This window comes from Saimiri boliviensis, chromosome 11 (assembly GCF_048565385.1).
Source record: "Saimiri boliviensis isolate mSaiBol1 chromosome 11, mSaiBol1.pri, whole genome shotgun sequence".
NCBI lineage: Eukaryota > Metazoa > Chordata > Mammalia > Primates > Cebidae > Saimiri > Saimiri boliviensis.
Window position 1 is genome coordinate 23,596,192 of NC_133459.1, and position 25,565 is coordinate 23,621,756.

Here is a 25,565-nt window from a genome sequence, read left to right on the forward strand (position 1 = left end):
CCTGCCTCAGCCTCCTGAGTGGGTGGGATTACAGGCACGCGCCACCATGCCCAGCTAATTTTTTTTTAGTATTTTTAGTAGAGACGGGGTTTCACTATGTTGACCAGGACGGTCTCGATCTCTTGACCTCGTGATCCACCCGCCTCGGCCTCCCAAAGTGCTGGGATTACAGGCTTGAGCCACCGCGCCCGGCCAGAAATTCTTTAATATAATCTGAATTGGAAGAGATCTTAGATAGGTTTTATTTTGTATAGCATTTTACATGGATCATTGATAAATGGCCGTCTGGCTTTTGTTTGAATGCCTCCAAAGACAGGGGACTCACTACTGCCATAGGAAGTAGCTCATTCCATTTGGCAGACAGTTGAGATTGTTAGAAATTTATACTGCACCTCCCCTGGGTCTGGTTAAATTCTTTGGAGAAGCATAGAGAAAACAGTTTTCTTCTACATGCCAGTCCTTTTTTTTTTTTTTTTTTTTTTTTTTTTTTTTGAGATGGAGTTTTGTTCTTCTCTCCCAGGCTGGAGTGCAGTGGTGTTCAAGCAATTCTCCTGGCTTCAAGCAATTCTCTTGCCTCAGCCACCAAGCCCAGCCAATTTTTGTAGTTTTTAGTAGAGACAGGGTTTCACCATGTTGGTCCGGCTGGTCTTGAACTCCTGACCTCAGGTGATCCACCCACCTCAGCCTCCCAAACTGCCGGGATTACAGGCGTGAGCCACCGTGCCCTGCCCCAGCTAATTTTTTTTTTTTTTTTTTCTGAGACAGAGTATCCCTCTGTCATCCAGGCTGGAGTACAGTGGCGAGATCTAGGCTCACTGCAACCTCCGCCTCCCAGGCTCAAGTGATCCTCCCACCTCAGCCTCCCAGGCAGCTAGGGCTACAGCCACACATCACAGTGCCCAGCTACTTTTTTATACAGACAGAGTTTTGCCATGTTGCCCAGGTTGCTCTTGAACTCTTGGACTCAAGCAAGTCACACGCCAAAGTTCTGAGATGACAGGCGTGAGCCACCGTGCCCAGCCATTTTACTTTTCGAACCAGGGTGTCACTCTCGCCCAGGCTGGAATGCAGTGGTGCAGTCAGCTCACTGCAGCCTCAGACTCCTGGGCTCAAGCATTCCTCCTGCCGCAGCCTCTCAAAGCACTGGGATTACAGGTGTGAGCTGCTGCGCTTGGCACCAATTGTTTAGTCTGTAACAGACAGAGCTGTGCACATAGAAAGGCCCAGTCTTCCCAAGTCGTTAAACCCCCAGTTTCTCTGTCCTCCCACAATACTCAGAACAGGGCTTTGACCATGGGAGACTCATAAAAAAAGTTATTGCTTGACTTCAGAAAGGTTAGTTGTGGAATTAATCTTACTTTAAAATTTTTGTTTATTCATTTATTTTGAGACAGCATTTTGCTCTGTCATACAGGCTGGACTGCAGTGGTACGATCTCAGCTCTCTGCAGGCTACCTCTCGGGCTCAAGTGATCCTCCCACCTCCGTCTCCAAAGTCCCTGGGACTACAGGCATGCATCACCATGCCGGGCTAATTTTTTGTAGAGATGAGTTTTAGAAGAGACAAGGTTTCACCACATTGCCCAGGCTGGCCTCTAACTCCTGGACTCAAGCCATCCTCCTGCCTCAGCCTCCCAAAGTGATAGGATTACAGCTGTGAGCCACCACTCCCGGTCGTGGAATTAGTTTTAAAAAGCCCTCATCAAGGCCAGACGCGGTAGCTCAAGCCTGTAATCCCAGCACTTTAGGAGGCTGAGGCGGGTGGATCACGAGGTCAAGAGATTGAGACCATCCTGGTCAACATGGTGAAACCCCGTCTCTACTAAAAATACAAAACATTAGCTGGGCATGGTGGCGCGTGCCTATAATCCCAGCTACTCAGGAGGCTGAGACAGAAGAATTGCCTGAACCCAGGAGGTGGAGGTTGCGGTGAGCCGAGATTGCGCCATTGCACTCCAGCCTGGGTAACAAGAGCGAAACTCCATCTCAAAAAAAAAAAACAAAAAAAAAATGCACATCAATGAGCCCTTATGCTTTGCAAAGCATGAAATAAAATCCATGGTTTATTAAACGGAAATAAAGAAGGGAACAGTTTATTCTTTTAGTGAAAGCAGAAAACACATAAAAAATTGTGTTATGAACTGAATTTTTGGCTGGGCACGGTGGCTCATGCCTGTAATCCCAGCACTTTGGGAGGCCAAGACGGGCAGATCACCTGAGTCAGGAGTTTGAGACCAGCCTGGTCAATGTGGTGAAACCTCGTCTCTTCTAAAACTACCAAATTAGCTGGATGTGGTGGTGTATGCCTGTAGTCCCAGCTACTCGGGAGGCTGAGGCAGAAGAATAGCTTGAACCTGAGAGGCAGAGGTTGCAGTGAAGTGAGATCACGCCACTGCACTCTGGCCTGAGCTATAGAGTGAGACTTTGTCTCAAAAAAAAAAAAAAAAAAAAAAAAAGGGTGATAAATAAATAAACAATTTCAGTACGTAAGCATGTGGTGAGGGTGACTAAACTGCAGGAGGGTTGGAGATGAGCATACCTGGCTCCTGGAGACCCATGACTTTGTTTCATTCAGAATTCTCTCTTTGACACGTCACACAATGTCACAAATTAGGTAATACATGTAGTGGAAGGAATTAGCGCATGAATGAGTGCCTGTTAATAAAGCATCCAAGGATGAGATGGGTGCCCTTGGGGAGTGGTGAGTGCCCCTCCAGGAAATGCCAGGCGTGGTCTGGCCACCAGTGAAGCAGTCATTAAAGCTGGCTTTAATGTCCTTCCACCCTGGCAGTCAGTTCTATGAAATGCAATAAGAGTATTCAATAACATTTAAAATGGCTTGTTGGATGGTTTGCAAAAAAAAAAAAAAAAAAAAATCCCCCCTGGATTTATGAGCTTTGCAGGTCTGCATCCTTGCCTCTTTAGTGGATGCTGGCTCTCAGCTGCAAGCTGAGAACGGTACACTGCTGAATACAGAATACATGGTTCTATGCAAGTGCCAGAGAACAAGTCAGAAGATTCCTGGGGGCGGGGTGGGGATGGAATAACTTTTCTCCAGTAACTGTACCCAATACATATGTGGGGCGTCTTTGGAGCCAAAAGACATCAACTCAAATTTCTCCTGTCCTATGCGTTAGTTCTGTCATTTTGGGCAAGTTACTTAATCTCTCTAGGCCTCAATTTCATCATCTTCAAAATTGATATACTTAATTTTTTTTTTTTTTTTTTTTTGAGACAGAGCCTTGTTCTGTTGCCCAGGCTGGAGTGCTGTGGCGTGATCTCAGCTCACTGGAACCTCTGCCTCCCAGCTCAAGCAATTTTCCTGCCTCAGCCTCCTGAGTAGCTGGGATTACAGGTGTCTACCACCACCCCAGCTAAGTTTTTCATATTTTTAGTAGAGACAGGGTTTTACCATGTTGGCCAGGCTGGTTTTGAACTCCTGACCTCAAGTGATTTGCCCATCTCTGCCTCCCAAAGTGTTGGGATTACAGGCATGAGCCACCACGCCCGTCTGATATATTTTTATGCAGGATTGTTGTGAGGATAAAATCAGGTAATGTGGAAAAGCACCTGGCACAAAATCAGAAACTGTAGGCTTGCATATGATAGCTCTTATGCTCACACATTCCTTCATGGTTGGCAAAATCCCTAGTAATAAACTTCCACATTCATGTGGTGGTTTGCATTTCACAGAATGTTGTTACAGACCTTCCTTCCTTCCTTTCCTTCCTTCCTTCCTTCTCTTTCTCTTTTTCTCTCTTTCGATGGACTCTCCCTCTGTGGCCCAGGCTGGAGTGCAGTAGCATGATCTCGGCTCACTGCAACCTCCGCCTCCCAGGTTCAAGCAATTCTCCTGCCTCAGCCTCCTGAGTAGCTGGGATTACAGGAACACACCACCATGCTCGCTAATATTTTTTTTTTTTTTTTTTTTTTTGTATTTTTAGTCGACACAGGGTTTCACCATGTTGGTCATGCTGGTCTCAGACTCCTGACCTTGTGATATTCCCACCTTGGCTTTCCAAAATGCTGGGATTGCAGGCGTGAACCACAGCACCCGGCCACCTGACTTGATCTTTTTTTTTGAGACGGAGTTTCGCTCTTGTTACCCAGGCTGGAGTGCAATGGCGCGATCTCGGCTCACCACAACCTCCACCTCCTGGGTTCAGGCAATTCTCCTGTCTCAGCCTCGTGAGTAGCTGGGATTACAGGCACGCGCCACCTTGCCTGGCTAATTTTTTGTATTTTTAGTAGAGACGGGGTTTCACCATGTTGACCAGGATGGTCTCAATCTCTTGACCTCGTGATCCACCCGCCTCAGCCTCCCAAAGTGCTGGGATTACAGGCTTGAGCCACCACGCCCAGCTTCACTTGATCTTTAAAACAACCCACTGAGGTAGAACAAAGATTACTACTCTTATTTTACCAGTGAGAGAGGTCAAGGAACTTGTCTACATAATGCATACACTAATACATAATACATTGTATTACATAGTGCATCACATTACAGAATGATGGCTAACATCAAGTTTCCTCATTCCAAATGCACACTTGTTCTAGTTCACCTGTTGCTGCAGTGACTAGTGTTAGATGGGGTTCCTCGGATTTCCTTAATTTATCCAGTATGTGTGTATATATATATGTATATATATATATACACACATATATCAGAGACACACTCTCACTCTGTCACCCAGGCTGGAGTGCAGTGTTGTGTTCACGGTTCTCTGCAGCCTTGACCTCCTCGGCTCAAGAGATCCTCTCCTCTCGGCCTCCCAAAGTGCTGGGATTATAAGTGTGAGCCACTGAGCCTGACCTATACAGCAAATATTTATTGCGACTCAAGTGGTTGAGCTGGAGATTTGTCCTGTTTGTGGTATTCTTGGTCGATTAGCATAGAACTTGGTATAGAATAGTTACTCAATAAATACCTGAGGAATGAATGAATAGATCAAACCAATTTTCTCAGTCCTTTTGGAGAAGCTGAGGAAGTAGGTTACACACAACACACGGATGATTCTCAGAATAATCATGCTGCGAAAAAGAAGCCAGACAAAGGGGAGTACGTGCTGCACGATTCCCTTTGTATACAATTACAGAGGGCTGGGCACAGTGACTCACGCCTCTAATCCCAGCACTTTGAGAGGCCAAGGCAGGAAGACTGCTTGAGTCCGGGAGTTTGAAGCCAGCCTAGGCAATATGGTAAAACCTCATCTCTATAAAAAATACAGAAATTAGCCTGGCATGGTGGCATACACCTGTAGTCCCAGCTACTCAGGAGGCTGAGGGGGAGGATCACCTGAGCCTGGGGAGGTTGAGGCTACAGTGAGCCATGATTGTGCCACCACAGTCTAGGTGACAGAGTGAAACCCTATCTCAAACACACAAAAAAATTACAGAATATGCAAACTATAGTGACAGGAAGTAGTTCAGTCATGGTTGCCTGTGGATGGGACCAGGTTGTGGGGGGAATTTCAAAGGAGCAGAAGGAAGTGTGTGGGAGTGATGGGTGTGCTGCTTGTCTTGGTGGTGGTGATGGTCTCATGGGTGTTTAAATATGTCAAAATGTATCAAATTATATACTTTATATATGCACAATCGTTTTGTTTTTGAGATGAAGTCTTGCTCTGTCGCCCAGGCTGGAGTGCAGTGGCATGCTTTCACTCACTGCAACCTCCGTTTTCCTGGTTCAAGGGATTCTCTTGCCTCAGCCTCCATAGTAGCTGGGATTACAGGCTCCTGCCACCACACCTGGCTAGTATTTGTATTTTTAGTGAGACCCAGGGTTTCACCATGTTGCCCAGGCTGGTCTCAAACTCCTGATCTCAAGTGATCTGCCTGCCTTGGCCTCCCAAAGTGCTGGGATTACAGGTGTGAGCCACCACACCTGCCCTAAATATGTTCAATTGATTGTAGGCCAGTTACACCTCAAAAAGCTATTTGAAGGGGAGGAAGAAGAGAAAGGAGAGGATGGAGAAGGAGAAGAAGGGGCGGGGTCTCTCCCCAGCTTCTCTCTGCTTGGCCCTCAGGCACAGGTGTCCAGGCCCATACAAAGGTGGCTTCTTTGTCCCTTCAGTGAGCAACATCTTGGATGCTGGGTGGGGCAAGCATTGGCCTGGGACTCGGAAGGTCTGGGTTCTGGTCTTGGCTCTGCCACTCACAAAAGTACAACATCAGACAGTAGCCTGACCACTGCCAGCCCCAACTTGCTGTGGCAATACTGGTCCCTGCTGGTCCAGCCCACCCACAGCATTGGCTAGAGGATGGTCTAGGGGCACATCAGAGTGCTGAGTGAACTATGAGTGTGGGTCAAAGGAGGGTGCTGGGGTCACAGGGAGTGAGCCCCGACCTTCTATACCTTCTTTCTAGCCCAGTCACAACAACAGACGCTACAATGTAACACAGGGACAGCAGCCACTGAGTTATTTGAGCTTTATGTCCCTTTGTTAAGTGACTTCAGACTCCTGTACTACAAATATTTTTGTGCCTGCTTGTTATCATTTATCAAGAGCTGTGTTCAGGACTCAGCCTGGACACTCACACACTGTAAGATCTTCCCCCCCCGCCACACACACACAGAGTGTCAGCTCTTCTCGCCCAGGCTGGCACGATCTAGGCTCACTGCAACCTCCACCTCCTGGTTTCAAGCGATTCTCCTGCCTCAGCCTCCTGAATAACTGGGATTACACGCATGTGCCACCATTATTTTTTAGTAGAGATGGGGTTTTGACATGTTGGCCAGGCTGGTCTTGAACCCCTGGCCTCAGGTGATCCCCCCACCTTGGCCTCCCAAAGTGCTGGGATTACAGGCGTGAGCCACCGTGCCCAGCGGGCTGTGACATCTTGATAAGTCATTGTCTCTACTCTTAGCGTCTGTCGAAAAAGGGGTTGGATTCCAGGGCTTGAGTCTTCTTCCAGCTCTTGCGTCGTGGGGGTGTCAGGGTTGTCACCTGCATGCCAAACTATTTGCCTAGGCTGAGGACTGCAGACGGGGAGGGGAAGTGCAGCCTGACCCTGGATGATTTGAGGCATCAGGGAAGTGGGGACCTTCACCACCTCCGCACCGCCCTCCCGACACATGAATATCACGGCCTCGTTCTTCCTCCAGCTCCTCCTGCAATGCGCCTTACTTCATTTTTGTTTTTGTTCTACTCATAAACACCAAGTCAACATAGGTAGCCAGTTATCTTTTTAAGTTCATGCAAAATCTATCAAAATCTATCACATTATAGGTTACAAATCTTACCTCCCAGAAAGCTTGGTCATCAAAATATTTAGCCGCATGAGGTCCTTTCCATATTTTGAGACGTAGGAGCAAACCTGTTTCAATACATGATTCAATGTTAAAACATTTGGAGCACAGGATTTTTTATCTCAAGATTAATCAAAATAGTGTGTGTCAAAACTACCATGTCTCCACAGAAATCTTTTTTCTCCCACAGTTGAAAGACAGACAAATAAATGGAAGCCCTGTCATTGCTGGACCAGCTTAATTGAGTAGACATTCTATTTTATTTTACTGTGTATTTACTTATTTATTTGAGATGGAGCCTCGCTCTATCACCCAGGCTGGAGTACAACGGTGCAATCTCCACTCACTGCAACCTCTGCCTCCTGGATTCAAGTGATTTTCCTGCCTCAGCCTCCAAGTAGCTGGGACTACAGGTGCCTGCCACCATGTCCAGCTACTTTATTTTTTATTTTTTATTTTTAATAGAGACGAGGTTTTACCATGTTGGTCAAGATGGTCTCAAACTCCTGACCTCAGGTGATCTACCTGTCTCAGTCTCCCAGAGTGCTAGGATTACAGGTATGAGCCACTGCGCTGAGCCAGTTCTGTAGACATTTTTAAAAAAGGAACTGGGAATGGCAATGATTTCCAAAAGGCTGAGATGATACTGAGCAGTACACAAGAGCCACGGATCTGATGCCCTTCCCCAGATGGAGTAGAAGGGCCCCACGAAAGCTGATCAATGTAAGACGTACAGGCCACTACGGAGGGTGACTCCAACTGGGGGCTCCTATAGGTCTGTCTTCTCTGACTCCAGTCAACTCCTGGCAATCTCAGCTTAACTTTCCACTTGTGTAGTTAAGAGAGTAGCTTATAACTTGCTTTTATGCCTGTCCTTCCTTTTCCCCATCTTTTTTAGTATCTTTTATTTTTAGTTGTGAGACAGGGTCTCATTCTGTTATCCAGGCTGGAGTGCAGTGGCACAATCACAGCTCATTGCAGCCTCAAACTCCCGGGCTCAAGCAATCCTCCCACCTTAGCCTCCCAAGTAGCTGGGACCACAGGTGTGTGCCACCATACCCAGCTCATTTTTTGTATTTTTTGTAGAGACGGGGTTTTGCCGTGTTGCCTAGGCTGGTCTTGAACGCCTCAGCTCAAGTGATCTGCCCACCTTTGCCTTCCAAAGTGCTAGGATTACAGGGGTGAGCTACCATGCCCAGCCTCCTTTCCATGTCTAGTCTCTGCCCAGATAGCATGGCCATATGTATTCCTCCAGCTTCCCAAAGCTGGCTGAATTTCACAGGACACATTGAATGAGTGCTTCCTTTCACAGGAAGCAAGGAAATCCTCCTGATAGATTTATCTGTGTATTATGAAAGATGATCAGTTCCAGTGTCATTAACAAGAAGGTATGAGTGCTTAGTAAGATTCGTATTTCCCTTGTGGAGTGCTGCCTTTAACTGATATCGGCATGCAGGCTTCAACCAGCATAACTCAGTTAGCTTGAATTACTCAGAAATGATCTCTAGCACCTGCATGAATTTTCCAGATAGCTGAGGCTTACTCATCACTGAGGAATGTCTGTCTAAAATATATTTTATCTTCTAAGACAACGTTGAACATATTTAGACTTATAAAAAAATCAGAACCATCACTGGAACACCCACTTATGAAACATGCCATATAAGGCGGAAAAGGTGTGTAGCCGTGGAGAGTGCTTGGCCTATTCTCTCAGCAGCCCGAGCATTTTCTGTTCTTGTGGCTGGTTTTAAGAATTTCTCTTTCTCTGTTAGGCTCTTTGCTTTTACTTCTAACTTCTGCTGGTGTACTTTACCTCTAGAAACCTAGCCCACCTCTGATCTGCTACTTCTAATCCACCTGAGCTGGGAAACCCAATAACTATGCTTGATAGGTCTGTTTTTTTTTTGTTTGTTTGTTTGCTTGTTTGTTTGTTTTTGTTTTTGTTTTTGTTTTTTGAGATGGAGTTTCGCTCTCGTTACCCAGGCTGGAGTGCAATGGCGCGATCTCGGCTCACCGCAACCTCCGCCTCCTGGGTTCAGGCAATTCTCCTGCCTCAGCCTCCTGAGTAGCTGGGATTACAGGCACGTGCCACCATGCCCAGCTAATTTTTTGTATTTTTAGTAGAGACGGGGTTTCACCATGTTGACCAGGATGGTCTCGATCTCTCGACCTCGTGATCCACCCGCCTCAGCCTCCCAAAGTGCTGGGATTACAGGCTTGAGCCACCGCGCCCGGCTCGATAGGTCTGTTTTAAAAATAAGAACAGATAGGCTCCAAATAGAGGGGTCAACGAACAAGTTAAACGCTTGGCTTCCGGGAGTCCCTCTGGTGCAATTTTGGCTGCTTGAGGGACTTTTTTCCCCTTCCATTGTCCAAGTTGTTTTGTTTTCTTTTTAGAGACAGGGTCTCGTTCTGTTGCCCAGGCTGGAGTGCAGTGGCACGACCTCAGCTCCTGCAACTTCTGCCTCCCAGGTTCAACAGATCCTCCCACTTCAGCCTCCAGAGTAGCGGGGACTACAGGTGCACCACCATGCCTGGCTAATTTTTGTATCTTTTGTAAAGATGGGGTCTCACTATGTTGCCCTGGCTAGTCTTGAACTCCTGGCCTCAAGCTATTCTCCCGCCTCAGCTTCTCAAAGTGCTGGGATTACAAGTGTGAGCCACCCATGTTGTTTTTTAATCACCAGTTTGCTAATGTCAAAAGCAACATGTAAAGAGGAAGACTTATTTGTCTTTTTTTTTTTTTTTCTGAGACGGAGTTTCACTCTTGTTACCCAGGCTGGACTGCAATGGCGCGATCTCGGCTCACCGCAACCTCCGCCTCCTGGGTTCAGGCAATTCTCCTGCCTCAGCCGCCTGAGTAGCTGGGATTACAGGCACGCGCCACCATGCCCAGCTAATTTTTTGTATTTTTAGTAGAGACGGGGTTTCACCATGTTGACCAGGTTGGTCTCGATCTCTTGACCTCGTGATCCACCCGCCTCGGCCTCCCAAAGTGCTGGGATTACAGGCTTGAGCCACCGCGCCCAGCTTTTTTTTTTTTTTTTTTGAGATGGAGTTTTGCTTTTGCTGCCCAGGCTGGAGTGCAATGGTGCGATCTTGGCTCACTGCAACCTCCATCTCCTGGGTTCAAGCAAGTCTCCTGCCTCAGCCTCCTGAGTAGCTGCGATTACTATAGGCATGTGCCACCATGGACAGCTAATTTGTATTTTTAGTAGAGACGGGGTTTCTCCATGTTGGTCAGGCTGGTCTCGAACTCCCAACCTCAGGTGATCCGCCCGCCTCGGCCTCCCAAAGTGCTGGGATTACAGGCATGAGCCACCATGCCCGGCAGGTCTTAACCTTAAAGGAACAATATGATTGTCTTTTCCTCTATTCTCTTTTTTGACCCCAGTGAAGCATAGAAAAGACCCCAGGTACTTTGTAAGACAAGGTGCAAGTCAGCACCACCTTGAACACACCAGTGATAACAGTGAGTGAATGGTGTGATTCCGGGGATAGGGTTGCTAAATAAAATGCAGGATACCCAATTCATTTTGAATTTTAAAAACAGGCACTCTGCATTTTTGCTAAATCAGGCAGCCTTTCCCAGGGTTGGACTGCCAGCTGCCACAGAGTGAATGTTACCCATGGAATTTACTCCACTCTGCCTCTGCTTCTTCACACACACTCTGCTGAAAGCTAAGGCCAGACTCTGGTACATTAAAGCAATTTTAGCCAACCTCACACTCAAAAATTACCCAGGTAACTTCAAAAAGTACCTTAATATAGTTTGTTAAAGCTGGAAGGACGCCAGCTTGGTTACTATAATCCCTTCATTTTACAGAGAAGCTAACCAAGGCTCAGAGGGAGTAAAGTGAGATGCCCAACGTCACACAACTCAGAGTCTCATAGTGTCTTACCCCATTTTGTCTAGTATTTGGCATCCACCTTCTGCTTAGGGACACATACATGGGTGTCTAACCAATAAAAGGTGTTTGCTTATAGAATAAAGGTGAACAGTTCTGGATGGAAAGTATGTTTTCTTTCTTTCTTTTTTTTTTTTGAGAGAGAGTCTCACTCTTGTTGCTTAGGCTGGAGGGCAGTGGTGCAATCTTGGCTCACTGTAACCTCTACCTCCTGGGTTCAAGCCATTCCCCTACTTTAACCTCCTGAGTAGCTGGTACTACTGGTGTATACCACCACATCTGGCTAATTTTTGTATTTTTAGTAGACACAGGGTTTTGCCATGTTGGTCAGGCTGGTCTTAAACTCCTGACCTCAGGTGATCCAGCTGCCTCAGCCTCCCAAAATGCTAGGATTACAGGCATGAGCCACCATGCCTGGCCAGAATGTATATTTTCTTTTTCTTTCTTTTCTTTCTTTCTCTTTCTTTCTTTCCTTTCTATGTTTTCTTTTTCTTTCTTTCTTCTTTCTTTCTCTCTCTTTCTTTCAGAGACAGAATCGTGGTTCATTGCAACCTCACCTCCTGGGTTCAAGCAATTCTCCTGCCTCAGTCTCCCAAGTAGCTCGGATTACAGGCACCCGCCACCATGCCTGGCTAATTTTTGTATTTTTAGTAGAGACGGGGTTTCTCCATGTTGGCCAGGCTGGTCTCGAATCCTGACCTCAGGTGAGATGCCCACTTCAGCCTCTCAAATTGCTGAGATTACAGGCATGAGCCACCATACCTAGCCACATATTTTCACCTGGCATATAAGACTGGCTAATTAGCAACTCCTCAAGATATTTGGCTGTTCTATTGTATTGCAAGAGCAGAAACATACTTTACTCCATTGTTGAAAGATCTCCAGGGGCTTCCCATCTCTCCTAAGGGCCTGCTCCTGGCTACCATTCTGCTTTCAATGCCTGCTGCTCCTTCTCATTCCATCCATACCAACCACACTGGCCTCCTTACTGCTCCCTCAGCACACAAATCGTGCTCCTGCCCCAGGGCCTTTCTTTGCACTTGCTCTCCGATTTTCATGCAATGTTCTTCTCCTAAATAAATGCATGGCATATCTCCTTCCTTTTCACTGGGGTCTCTGCTTAAAAGCTAACTACTCAGATAAGCCTTCCCTGACCACCCCGCTAAAAGAACACCCATCCCACATTGCATCTGTTTCCCTACTCGGTTCTGTCTTCACAGTCACTTATTACTAGCCAACATACTAGACACTTACTTGTCCATTTATTGTTTTTTTTGTTTGTTTGTTTGTTTTTTGAGACGGAGTTTTGCTCTTGTTACCCAGGCTGGAGTGCAATGGCGCGATCTCGGCTCACCGCAACTTCCGCCTCCTGGGTTCAGGCAATTCTCCTGCCTCAGCCTGCTGAGTAGCTGGGATTACAGGCATGTGCCACCATGCCCAGCTAATGTTTTGTATTTTTAGTAGAGACGGGGTTTCACTATGTTGACTGGGATGGTCTCGATCTCTTGACCTCGTGATCCACCCGCCTCGGCCTCCCAAAGTGCTGGGATTACAGGCTTGAGCCACCGCGCCCGGCTATTTATTGTTAATACCCTCCCCACCAGAAGATCAGTTCCATGAGGTCAGGGAAATTGTTTTGCTCATTGCTGTGTCTCCAGTGCCTGGCTCATGGTAGATATTGAATAAATATTTGTTGAATAAAACAGTATTATGGGTATCCTCAGGAATAAAAGGTAGGCTTTTGGGTGTAAGGATTTCCTTGGGTTGCTGTGCAAAACTGAGCGTGATCATCAGCCCTGGGTTTAAGAGTGTGCAATGTTGCCACTCTCCCTACTTACAATTTTAGGGATGTCCCTGCCCTGTCCTGGCCTCACAGTCCACATTGGCAGCAGGTGACTTCTAAGGACCATTCCAATTCTGAAATTATGTTATCTGCAGGGAAGGAGACAGGGCTGAGATACACCAGCCACACAGTAGGGGGCGCTCTGGACGTGGGTGCTGTGTCCTGGGCAACAGTGGAAGAAAGGTGGCCTCACACTGACCTGTCAGGAGACCAGATGCAAGACCCATCGCCACAGCCAAGCTGAATTGCCCAGCGTCGAGAAGGACCTGGTAGAGAATCCTAGAAATGACAAAGCAGAGGTGGTCACTTGGGCATCAGGCAGCAGAAGTCACTGGGGACAAAAAAGACTGTTGGTGTCAGTAGTGTCATTGCCAGGAAGAGCCACGAGGAAAACAAGGGTCCTCTTTGTGGCTGGTACATTCTCCTGTCATTTTCCCAAAAAGCCATGCAGACACGCGGGAGGAAACGGAGTGAGGGAGGGAGGGGAAGGAAATTCCAAGATCATCTTTGGTTTAGTTTAGTTCTTGGCACTTCGTGTATGATAAGCCAGACCAGGAGTCACAAAACCCAAGCTCAAGTCCCAGCTCTGTCACTTACTAGCTGCATGATCCTGGGTTGGTTTTTTTTTGTTTTGTTTTTTGTGTTTTTTTTTTGGTGAGATGGAGTCTCACTCTGTCATCAGACTGCAGTGCAGTGGCACAATCTCGGCTCACTGTAACCTCCACCTCCCAGGTTCAAGCGATTCTCATGCCTCAGCCTCCCACGTTGCTGGGACTACAGGCATGCACCACGACACCTGGCTAATGTTTGTATTATTAGTAGAGACAGAGTTTTACCATGTTGACCAGGCTGGTCTTGAACTCCCGACCTCAAGTGATCTGCCCACCTCGGCCTCTCAAAGTGCTGGAATTATAGGTGTGAGCCACTGCGGTCTGGCCAGCCACCAGTTTTCTCATTGAGCAATTAAAAATGCAGGTTCTATTTCTCTTGAGGCAAGGTGGGTAGGGTACAGCTTGGCTTTCAGACCCATCTCCCCTCCCCATCCCATCCCCTTGAACATAATTCCAGGTCCTCTCTCCTTCAAAGCAACCCCAGGGCTTCAATTTAAAGATTATGCTATTACAGGGGCCCTCAGATGCTGAATGTGATTGTCCCAGGGTTGAGACTGCACCTACGCACTGCCAGCCCCTTCACTGCAGCCCCACGGATAGTTATACACAAGAAGCCAGTTTGTTTTTTTTTTTTTGAGACGGAGTTTCGCTCTTGTTACCCAGGCTGGAGTGCAATGGCGCGATCTCGGCTCACCGCAACCTCTGCCTCCTGGGTTCAGGCAATTCTCCTGCCTCAGCCTCCTGAGTAGCTGGGATTACAGGCACGTGCCACCATGCCCAGCTAATTTTTTGTATGTTTAGTAGAGACGGGGTTTCACCATGTTGACCAGGATGGTCTCGATCTCTCGACCTCGTGATCCACCCGCCTCGGCCTCCCAAAGTGCTGGGATTACAGGCGTGAGCCCCCGCGCCCGGCCCAGTTTTTTTTTTTTTTTTTTCTTTTTTTGAGACAGAGTATTGCTCTGTCGCCTAGGCTGGAGTGCAGTGGTGCGATCTTGCTCACTGGAACCTCCACCTCCCAGGTTCAAGCGATTTTCCTGTCCCCAGTCTCCCAAGAAGCTGGGACTACAGGAGCCCACCACCACGCTCAGCTAATATTTTGCATTTTTAGTAGAGACGGGGTTTCACCGTGTTGGCCAGAATGGTCTCAATCTCCTCACCTCGTGATCCACCCGCCTCGGCCTCCCAAAGTGTGGGATTACAGGTGTGAGCCACCGCGCTCAGCCAACAAGCCAGTTTTTAAGCCGTTCCTACTTCTTGTCTCAGTAGGTGGGCAGTTCATGTTCCCATTTGGAAGACAAAGCCTGCAGCCTGGTGGGGTGGACCCCACCTCCTTACATGTCATTTGGTTATTTTCCCTGTCTTTACTGATTCCTCGTTATAAAGTGGGGGGAAATAATGACAGTTCCTACTTCCTAGGATCATGGGAGAGTGGAAAGAAATTTAAAAAGTTACCCTCAGACTAGAAAAACAGTAAATTTAAAAACGATAAAAAGAGTTGCTACCCTGCTGCTCATGTGGTGAGGGCAGCTGTCAACAATTACCTTCCCCACCATTCAGGGAGCCATCCCCCCTTCTGCGTGGCAAGCTCTAGGCCCTTAGATTTGCCATCTTTGTATACCTTCGATAGTTTGCTTCCTCCCCAGCAACAAACACGATTCAGGTTATCAAAACCCCAGGGAAACGTTTGTTGAATGACTGAAAAATGGAGTCAATTACTCAATTCATTGATCTAATATTAAGCAACTTTTAGAAAAAAATTCGGGGGGATATCTGCATGACTTTGCGAAAATTCTTAAACAGGATATAGAAGAACTAAGCATAAAGGGAATGATGAAATTGAACTATATTAAAATTAAGAACCTCTGTTGTTCAAAAGACACCACTAAGAAAGTGAAAGGTGGGCTGAGTGTGCTGGCTCACACCTGTAATCCTGGCACTTTGGGATGCCAAGGTGGGCCAAAGTTGAGGCCAGGAGTCCAAGACCAGCCTGGCCAACATGGCAAAACCCTGTCTCTACCAAAAATTATTTTGTATACAAAAAAATTAGGTGAGCATGGTGGCATGTACCTGTAATCTTAGCTACTCAGAAGGCTGAAACATGAGAATCCCTTAAACCTGGGAGGCAGACGTTGCTGTGAGCTCAGATAGTGCCATTGCACTCCAGCCTGGGCGACAGAGGAAAACTCTGGAAAAAAAGAAAAGAAAAGAAAGAAAGGAGAGAGAGAGGGAGAGAGAGGGAGGGAGGGAGAGAGAGGGAGAGAGACGGAGGGAGAGGGAGGGAGACGGAGGGAGAGGGAGAGAGAGGGAGGGAGAGGGAGAGAGAGGGAGGGAGGGAGGGAGGGAGGAAAGGGAAGAGGGAGGGAGGAAGAAGTAACCCAAAAAGTGGGATTCATATCCACAATATGTAGGGAATTTCTTTTTTTTTTTTTTTTTTTTTTTTGAGACGGAGTTTCGCTCTTGTTACCCAGGCTGGAGTGCAATGGCGCGATCTCGGCTCACCGCAACCTCTGCCTCCTGGGTTCAGGCAATTCTCCTGCCTCAGCCTCCTGAGTAGCTGGGATTACAGGCACGCACCACCATGCCCAGCTAATTTTTTTGTATTTTTAGTAGAGACAGGGTTTCACCATGTTGACCAGGATGGTCTCGATCTCTTGACCTCGTGATCCACCCGCCTCGGCCTCCCAAAGTGCTGGGATTACAGGCTTGAGCCACCGCGCCCAGCCCAATATGTAGGGAATTTCTACAAATCAATAAGAAAAAGACAGAACACAGTAGAAAATGGGCAAAATAACTTGAAAAGACATTTCACAAGAAAAAATATTTGTCCAAAAAGCATATGGAAAGTACTCCATTTAGTTAGTCACTGGGGATATCAAAATTTAAACAATAGGTTTGATTGCTAAATGACTAATCGAAAAGAAGAAAAACACCAAGTGTTGGAAAAATGTGGAGTAAAAGGAGCTTCTGTGCACTACTGGTGATTAGATTGGTGCAAACTACTGTAGAAAATTGTTTAGCAGTAGCCACTAAAGCTGACTGTGTGAATACTCTATAATTCAACAATTTTACTTCTAGGCATATAATCAACAGAAGTGCATTCGTGTGTTCCAAAAACAAAGTGCTAGAATGGTCATAGGAGCAATACTAGAATATTCATCATAGTCCCAAACTGGATACTACCTAAATCCTCCTCAATAATGGATAAACAAATTGTGCTGTATTCACACAATGGAACACTTGTTCCCACTTTCTTTTTTCTTTTCTTTTCTTTTCTGAGATGGAGTTTCGCTCTTGTTACCCAGGCTGGAGTGCAATGGCGTGATCCTGGCTCACCGCAACCTCCGCCTCCTGGGTTCAGGCAATTCTCCTGTCTCAGCCTCCTGAGTAGCTGGGATTACAGGTGCCCACCACAACATCTGGCTAATTTTTGTATTTTTAGTAGAGATGGGGTTTCACCATGTTGACCGGGATGGTCTCGATCTCTGGACCTCGTGATCCACCTGCCTCGGCCTCCCAAAGTGTTGGGATTACAGGCTTGCGCCACCGCGCCCGGCCCCCACTATCTTTTCTTAGGTTTTCTGTTTGTCTATCTGGCATTCATTTATCACAGGGCCACACTAATGGCCAAAGCTGTTTATCTCATTTTCTTGCAAGTCAGCTTTCTCAGGCATGGGAAACTCATATTATAAACCCCTCAGCTATAAACTCTAACATGTAATTTCACTTCCTGCCCATTAGTGGATGTCCTCACCCAGTTACTCTCCCACTACTCTTTTTCATAAAGGCACAGTCCCAGTCCCCGCTTGCTTTCTGCTGCCTGGTCCCTGGATGATAGTTTTGTGTGGCCCTGCATGATGTGCTCTGCCTCTTGTTTGCAGGGAAACTGTGAACTACAAAAACTTTCCCAAAATAATATTAGAATAAAATATCACTCAGTCACTTTTATAAAGTAAGACCCAAGCATGATAGAACACCGCCCCAGTGGAAAAGGGGTACAGCAATGCTTAATAAACTGGGTGAATCTCACAACTACAATGTTGAGTAAAAAAGTCAAGCATACAAAAGCACAAACTTATTGTATGATTCCATGTATATTATCTCAGTTGATTTTCTCTTGTTGTAACAGAATACCACAGAATGGGTAATTTATAAAAGAAACATAATAGTAGAGAGATCCAAGATGGCTGATCACTAGCAGCTCGGGATTGTAGCTCCCAGTGAAAGCACAAAGAACGAGAGGACACCACACCTTCACATGAATTCTTGTTGCTCACGCACCAGGAGATTCCCAGCGGAGGAGCCCCACGGGTCGCCAGCGCGACTCTTGTGACCGGCGAGGCGGTTTTGCCGACACCTTGGAGCATCGGTTCTTGGTGCAGAGTCAGAAAAGCACCGTCAATCTTAACGCCGCTGATTCAGTCAGCGCAGTGGGTTGCTCAGATTTCGGCGCTGAGAATCAATAAGTTGGACGTCCACTCAGAAACCCAATTACAAAGATGGTAATTATAAAGACCACAGATGGGTAAATCTACAACGAAGGGAAGAAAACAGCCAAAAAAGGCTGAGACTACCCAAGATCAGAATGCCTCTCCCTCAGCAGGGGATCACAGTTCCTCATCAGCAACGGAACAAGGCTTGATGGAGAACGAGTGTGTTCCAATTACAGAAGCAGGCTTCAAAATGTGGATAATGAGAAACGTCTGTGAATTAAAAGATCTTGTTCAAACCCAATCTAAAGAAACAAAGGATTTTGAAAAAAGGTTTGACGAAATTTTAACAAGAATACACAATTTAGAGAGGAATATAAGTGAATTGATGGAGCTGAAAAACACAATATGAGAACTACGTGAAGTATGCACGAGTTTTAACAGCCGAATTGATCAAGCAGAAGAAAGGATATCAGAGGTCGAAGACCAATTCAATGAAATGAAACAAGAAGACAAGATTAGAGAAAAAAGGATAAAAAGGAACGAGCAAAGTGTCCAGGAAATATGGGACTATGTGAAAAGACCTAATCTATGCTTGATAGGTGTACCTGAATGTGACGAAGAGAATGAATCCAAGCTGGAAAATACGCTTCAGGATATTATTCAGGAAAATTTTCCTTACCTAGTAAGGCAGGATAATATTCAACTCCAGGTAATACAGAGAACACCACAAAGATATTCCTCAAGAAGAGCAACTCCAAGGCACATAATCGTCAGATTCACCGGGGTTGAAATGAAGGAGAAAATACTAAGGGCAGCCAGAGAGAAAGGTCAGGTTACCCACAAAGGGAAGTCTATCAGACTTACAGCAGATCTCTCAGCAGAAACCCTACAAGCCAGAAGAGAGTGGAGACCAATATTCAACTTCCTTAAAGAAAAGAACTTTCAACCAAGAATTTCACATCCAGCCAAACTAAGCTTCTTAAGTGAAGGAAAAATAAAGTTTTTCATGAACAAGCAAGCACTCAGAGATTTCATCACCACCAGGCCTGCTTTACAAGAGCTTCTGAAAGAACCACTACACATAGAAAGGAACAAACAGTATCAGCCTTTCTAAAAAATACCAAAAAGAGCATCAATATAATGAAGAATTTACATCAACTAATGGGCAAAATAGCCAGCTAATATTAAATAGCAGTATTAAACTCACATATATCATTATTAATTCTAAATTTAAATTGACTAAATCCCCCAATCCAAAGACAGACAGGCAATTTGAATAAAAAACTAAAACCCATTAGTATGCTGCATCCAGACCTATCTCATATTCAAGGATACACAAAGACTCAAAACAAGGGATGGAGAAAGATTTACCAACCAAACAGAGAACTAAAATACATAAATAAAAAGCAGAAGTTACAATTTTTGCCTCTGATAAAATAGTCATTAAAGCAACAAAGATCAAAAGAAGCAAAGAAGGACATTATATAACGATAAAAGGATCAATGCAACAATAAGAAAAGCTAAAGATCCTAAATATATACACGCCCAATACAGGAATACCCAGACATACAAGACTAATAAAGAGACTTAGACTCCCACACAATAATAGTGGGAGACTTCGACATTAATATTAGACAGATCGATGAGACAGAAAATTAACAACGATATCCAGGACTTGAACTCAGATCTGGAACAAGTAAACGTAATTAACATTTATAGAACTCTCCACTTTAAATACACAAAATATACACTCTTATCAGTACCACATCATATCAACTTAGAAGTTTAAATGAAATGTTGGTTGGCTCCTTGTTTGTTATTCTCTTCCCTCATTTTCTTTCATGTCTCCATTATTAAGCACAATTATAGGCATACCCATATTTAGACTGCATTCTAGCCTGGGCAATAAAGCAATACCCCCATCCTCTCTCCCTCTTCCTCTTTCTCTTTCTGCCTCTTCTTTATTCTTTTTCTTATTATAAAAAAAAATTTTGTGGGCTACAGCTACAGTTGAGTTTATGATCTTAAATGAATATGTTTTTTAAAATCGTAGGAAAAAAAAAAAAAAAAGAAGAAACATAATAGCTCATGGTTCTGGAGGCAGGGAAGTCCAAGAGCATGCTGCTGGTATCTGGTAAGGACCTTCTTGCTATGCCATAACATAGCAGAGGGCATCATATGGCAAGGAGGCAAAAGCATGTCAGCTCAGGTCTCTCTTCCTCTTGTAAGCCACCAGTCTCATCATAGGAGCCCCACCCTGATGACTTTATCTAATTCTAGTTACCTCCCACAGGCCTCACCTCCAATTCCATCAACATATGAATTTGGAGATTAAGTTTCCAGCACATGAAATTTGAGGGATGCATTCAAGCCATAGCATTCTGATTCTGCTCTAGCCCCCAAAATATGCATGTTCTTGTCACATGCAAAATTCATCCCAATAGCCCCAGGTTTTTTTTGTTTGTTTTGTTTTTTGTTTTTTGTTTTTTTTTTTTAAAGATGGGATTTCACTCTACCACCCAGCAGGCTGGAATGCAGTGGCATGATCATAGCTCACTGTAGTCTCAAACTCCTGGGCTCAAGTGATCCTCCTGTCTCAGCCTCCTGAATAGCTAGGACTACAGATGTGTACCACCATGTCCAGCTAAGTTTACTTTATTTGTAGAAGCAGAGTCTCACTCTGTTGCCCAGGCTGGAATACAGTGGCACAACCATAGCTCACTGCAGCCTCAGACTCCTGGGGCAAGTGATCCTCTCAGTCTCCTGAGCAGCTAGAACTACAGGCACATGCCACAATGCCTGGCTAATTTTTTATTTTTACTTTTTGTAGAGACAGGTCTCACTACATTGCCCAGGCTGGTCTTGAACTCCTGGGTTCAAGCAATCCTCTCACCTCGTCCTCCCAAAGCACTGGGATTGCAGGCATGAACCACCACACTTAGGCAACCCCCAAAGTCTTAACCAGTTCCAGCATCAACTCAAAAGTCCAAAGTCCATGGTCTCATCTAAATCACTCTATGGGAGAGTGATTTCGACCACTCTATGGTCTCATCTAAATCACTCACACTCTCTGGCTGTGAGCCTATAAAATCAAAACAAGTTATATACTTCTAAACTACAAAAGTGGAACAGACATAGGACAGACATTCCCATTCTAAAAGGAAAAAGAAGCAAGAGAAAAAAAGAGTAACTGGCCCCAAATAAGTGCAAAACCCAACAAGGAAAATCTTAAACCTTAAACCTTCAGAATGATTTCTTACTCCATGTGCCACCTCCTGGACACACTATGGCATTTGGACCCCCTAAGCTTCAGACAGCCCCGCCCCTATGGTTTTGCTGGGCTCTGCCTGTGTGGCAGTTCTCACAGGTGTGAGTCTCATGCCTGCAGTCTCCCAAGCTGGCATTACACTATGGTAGCTCTACTGTTCTGGGGTCTTGGCAGTGGCCCCCACCCTTGCAGCTTCACTAGACACTGCTCTGCTAGGGGCTCTCGGTGGTGGCTGTTCACAGCATCCTTTGAAATATAGGTGGAAGAAGGCAGAAGGCATGTCCCCTCAGCTTTTGCACTCTGCACACCTGCAGAATTAGTGCGATGTGGATGCCGCCAAGGTTTATGACTTCTACCTTTACATCACACCTGGGGCCACTTGAACCACAGCTAGGATAGCTGAGGAGTGCTGCACCAGAATGTGGGAAGCAGAGACCCAAGGCAGCCCTGGGCGGGAGCTGGTCATTCCAACCCATTCTGCCCTCTTAGAGCTCTGGGCCAGTAGTGGAAGGGGCGGCCTTGAAGATCTCTGAAATGCCTTTGGAGTTCTTCTTCCTTGTTCTGATGAATAGCCTCTGGCTTTGTTCCAGGTGTACTACGTTTCTTATCGATTGGTAGCTTGGTCACATCCTCAGTTTTCTCGGCTGAAAATGTTCTTTCATTCTCTACCATGTGGCCAGCCTACAAATTTTCTGAATCTTTTTGCTCTGCTTTCCTTTTAGTCATAAATTCTTTCAGAATTTATAAAAGATAAAATAAGAGAGGAAAGGAATCTCTTTCCTCTCTTATTTTACTGTAAGCAGTTAAAAGTCGCCACGTAGGCCAGGCATGGTGGCTCACGCCTATAATCCCAGCACTTTGGGAGGCTGAGGCAGGCAGATCATCTGAGGTCAGGAGTTTGAGAGCAAGCAGGCTGGCCAACACACTGAAATCCCCATCTCTACTAAAAATATAAAAATTAGCTGGGCGTGTGGCAGGCACCTAAAATCCCAACTACTTTGGAGGCTGAGGCTGGAGAATCACTTGAACCCAGGAGGTGAAGGATGCAGTGAACGGAGATTGTGCCATTGCACTCCAGGCTGGGTGACATGAGCAAACCTTCATCTCAAAAAAAAGGCCAGGCATGGTGGTTCATGCCTGTAATCCCTGCACTTTTTGGGAGGCCAAGGGGTGTGGATTACCTGAGGTCAGGAGTTTGACATCAGCCTGACCAACATAGAGAAACCCTATCTCTACTAAAAATATGAAATTTGCCAGGCATGGTAGCATGGGCCTGTAATCCCAGCTACTCGGGAGGTTGAGGCAGGAGAATCACTTGAAACCAGGAGGCAGAGGTTGCGGTGAGCTGAGATCACACCATTATACTGCAGCCTAGGCAACAAGAACAAAACTCCATCTCAAAAAAAAAAAAGGTAGCCAAGCAGCTTAAATGCTTTGCAACTTAGATATTTCTTCTGCCACATATCCTAGTGGCAGAATCTTAAATTCTGCCTTCTATAAATCACTCTGGCACAAAGTTCAGCTAAGATCTTTGCTACTTTATAAAAAGGATGACCTTTGCTCCAGTTTCCAATACCTGGTTCTTCAGTTCCATCTGAGACCTAATCAGAATGGCCTTTACCAGCCATATTTCTATCAGCATTATGGCCTCAACGACTTAAGTAACCATTAAGAAGTTCCAGACTTTCCCTAGTTCTGGGGTCTTCTTGTAAGCCCTCACCAGAACTGTCTCTAATGCTCCATTCTTTTTTTTTTTTTCTTTTTGAGACGGAGTTTCACTCTTGTTACCCAGGCTGGAGTGCTATGGCGCAATCTCGGCTCACTGCAACCTCCGCCTCCTGGGTTCAAGCAATTCTCCTGCCTCAGCCTCCTGAGTAGCTGGGATTACAGGCACGTGCCACCATGCCCAGCTAATTTTTTGTATTTTTAGTAGAGACGGGGTTTCACCATGTTGACCAGGATGGTCTCGATCTCTCCATTCTTTTTTTTTTTTAAACGAAGTTTCTCTCTTGCTACCCAAGCTGGACTACAATGGCATGATCTCAGCTCACTGCAACCTCTGCCTCCTGGGTTCAAGTGATTCTCCTGCTTCAGCCTCCCGAGTAGCTGGGATTACAGGCATACACCACCACGCCCAGCAAATGTTTTATATGTTTAGTAGAAACAGGGTTTCACCATATTAGCCAGGTTGGTCTTGAACTCCTGACCTCAGGTGATCCACCTGTCTTGGCCTCCCAAAGTGCTAGGATTACAGGAGTGAGCTACCTATGCCCGGCCTAATGCTCCATTCTTGACAATACAGGCTTTTTCTAGCCTGTTCTTCCAAATTCTTCCAACCTATTCCCATCACCCAGTTCCAAAGCCACTTCCACATTTTCAGGAATCTGTTGCAGTAAAAAACTCTACTTCTTGCACTAATTTTCTTTGTCCATTTTCTGTTGCTATGATAAAATATCAAACTGAGTGATTTATAAAGAAAATAAATTTATTTAGCTCACAGTTCTGGAGGCTGGGAAGTCCAAAAGCATGGTGCCACCATCTGGTGAGGCCCTTCTTGCTGCATCATAACATGGAGAAGTCATCACACGGTGAGAGGGCAAGAGCATGCTGGTTCAGATTTCTCTTTCTCTTCTTATAAGCCACCAGTCCCATCATGCCTCACCCTATGACCTTATCTAACCCTAATTACCTCCCAAAGGCCTTTCCTCCAAATACCATCAACATATGAATTGAAGGATTAAGTTTCCAGCACATGAAATTTGGGGGATACATTCAAACCATCACATATATAATGTATAAAAATAGACAAAACTAAAGGCTGGGCGCGGTGGCTCAAGCCTGTAATCCCAGCACTTTGGGAGGCCGAGGTGGGCGGATCACAAGGTCAAGAGATCGAGACCATCCTGGTCAACATGGTGAATCCCCGTCTCTACTAAAAAAAAAAAAATTATCTGGGAATGGTGGCTCGTGCCTGTAATCCTAGCTACTCAGGAGGCTGAGGCAGGAGAATTGCCTGAACCCAGGAGGCGGAGGTTGTGGTGAGCCGAGATCTCACCATTGCACTCCAGCCTGGGTAACAAGAGTGAAACTCCGTCTCGAAAAAAAAAAAAAAAATAGACAAAACTGACTGATACTGTTAGAAGTCAGGTTAGTGGTTACCCTGGAATGAAACATAAAGAGATTCTGGGTGTTGGTTATATGGGGGTATCAGAAGATTCGTCAAGTGGTACTTTTATGATATTTGCACTTTTCTGGATATAGGTTATACTACAGAAGTTGAGTTATTTTTTTAAGTAGTAAGTGGCAGAATAGAGGATAAACCCAAACCTGCTGACTGCCACCCCACAACTCATTCTATATGATGCTGTCTGGAAAAAGAAATGAATGAAGCAGAAATCCATCACCATGATAACAGTCTCTCTGCATGGGGTCTCCCTGGCCGGACCCTCAGCTCAACACATGTCCTCACAGCAGCCCTGTGAGGGAGCTATTAGTGTCCCTCTTTCACAGAGGGCAAGTTCATGGTAGGGAAGTGAAATTCCAATGCTTTGTGGCTTGGAATGGGTGTCTCTTGGGATTCAAACTAGGCAGGCCTATCCACAGAGCTCGGCCAGATGCTTCCCAGATTTCAGCATTTGAGGGCAACATTCATGAATTTAGCCATATTGGCATTCCAGAGATGCTATTTAAAATTTGTTTTTCTCAAATAGACTTATTTTTACATTTAAATAAATGACTTTAAAAGAAAACTGTGTTACTACCTTAAAATAGAAGGGAAATGGGAGGTAGCTGTAAAAAGAGATACAATGAAAACAAAATGTTGCTAAAATCTCTCCCAGATACAGCAGCCTGAGGTTTTCTCTGCTATTGCTCAAAAGAGTGGTTAACAAGAGCTAGAAGGGTGCAGAGATTCTCAGCCCAAGTGGAGACTTTCTTTTCTCCCTGATGTAATCAAAAGATTGAGAACTGAAAAAGAATATCTGCACCACATGATTCAATGCCATTTCAGTGTGCCTTCCCATCACTTAAAAATTCCACAATTTGTGAGAAATGCTCTATCCCGGCTCTCATCACAGCCTCCTGCCTCAATCACATAGGCTCATCTGAATGGGAAATTGGGAAATACTGTTTGTGGAATTAATGAAAAGTCAATTGACTTGCCCAATGCCGCCAAGCAGTAGCTAATCCACAATTCCCATTAAGTGTTCTGACTATGAGCTTAGTCCTCTCTCCATCCTTTTATTACACAGAGAT

At 45.6% G+C, this 25,565-nt stretch overlaps 1 protein-coding gene across 5 annotated transcripts in view; it reads right to left on the reverse strand.

The window, feature by feature from the left end:
- LOC101030345 (RH-like protein) overlaps positions 1-25,565 on the reverse strand; it is a 66,188-nt gene that overhangs the window by 531 nt on the left and 40,092 nt on the right. For 2 of the 5 annotated variants that reach the window (XR_012512345.1, XR_012512346.1), the window contains exons 8-10: positions 13,199-13,278; positions 7,243-7,316; positions 2,539-2,654 (exon numbers count right to left, since the gene is read on the reverse strand). The exons of 1 other annotated variant lie outside the window; for it this stretch is intronic. Coding sequence is in view for 2 of the 4 variants with exons in the window: in XM_010345424.2 (XP_010343726.1) it covers positions 7,243-7,316; positions 13,199-13,278 (154 nt within the window). In the remaining 2 variants the exon portion in view is untranslated. The remainder of the gene's footprint in view (positions 1-2,538; positions 2,655-7,242; positions 7,317-13,198; positions 13,279-25,565) is intronic. 2 more of the 5 variants (XM_010345424.2, XM_010345428.3) reach the window with 2 other exon arrangements.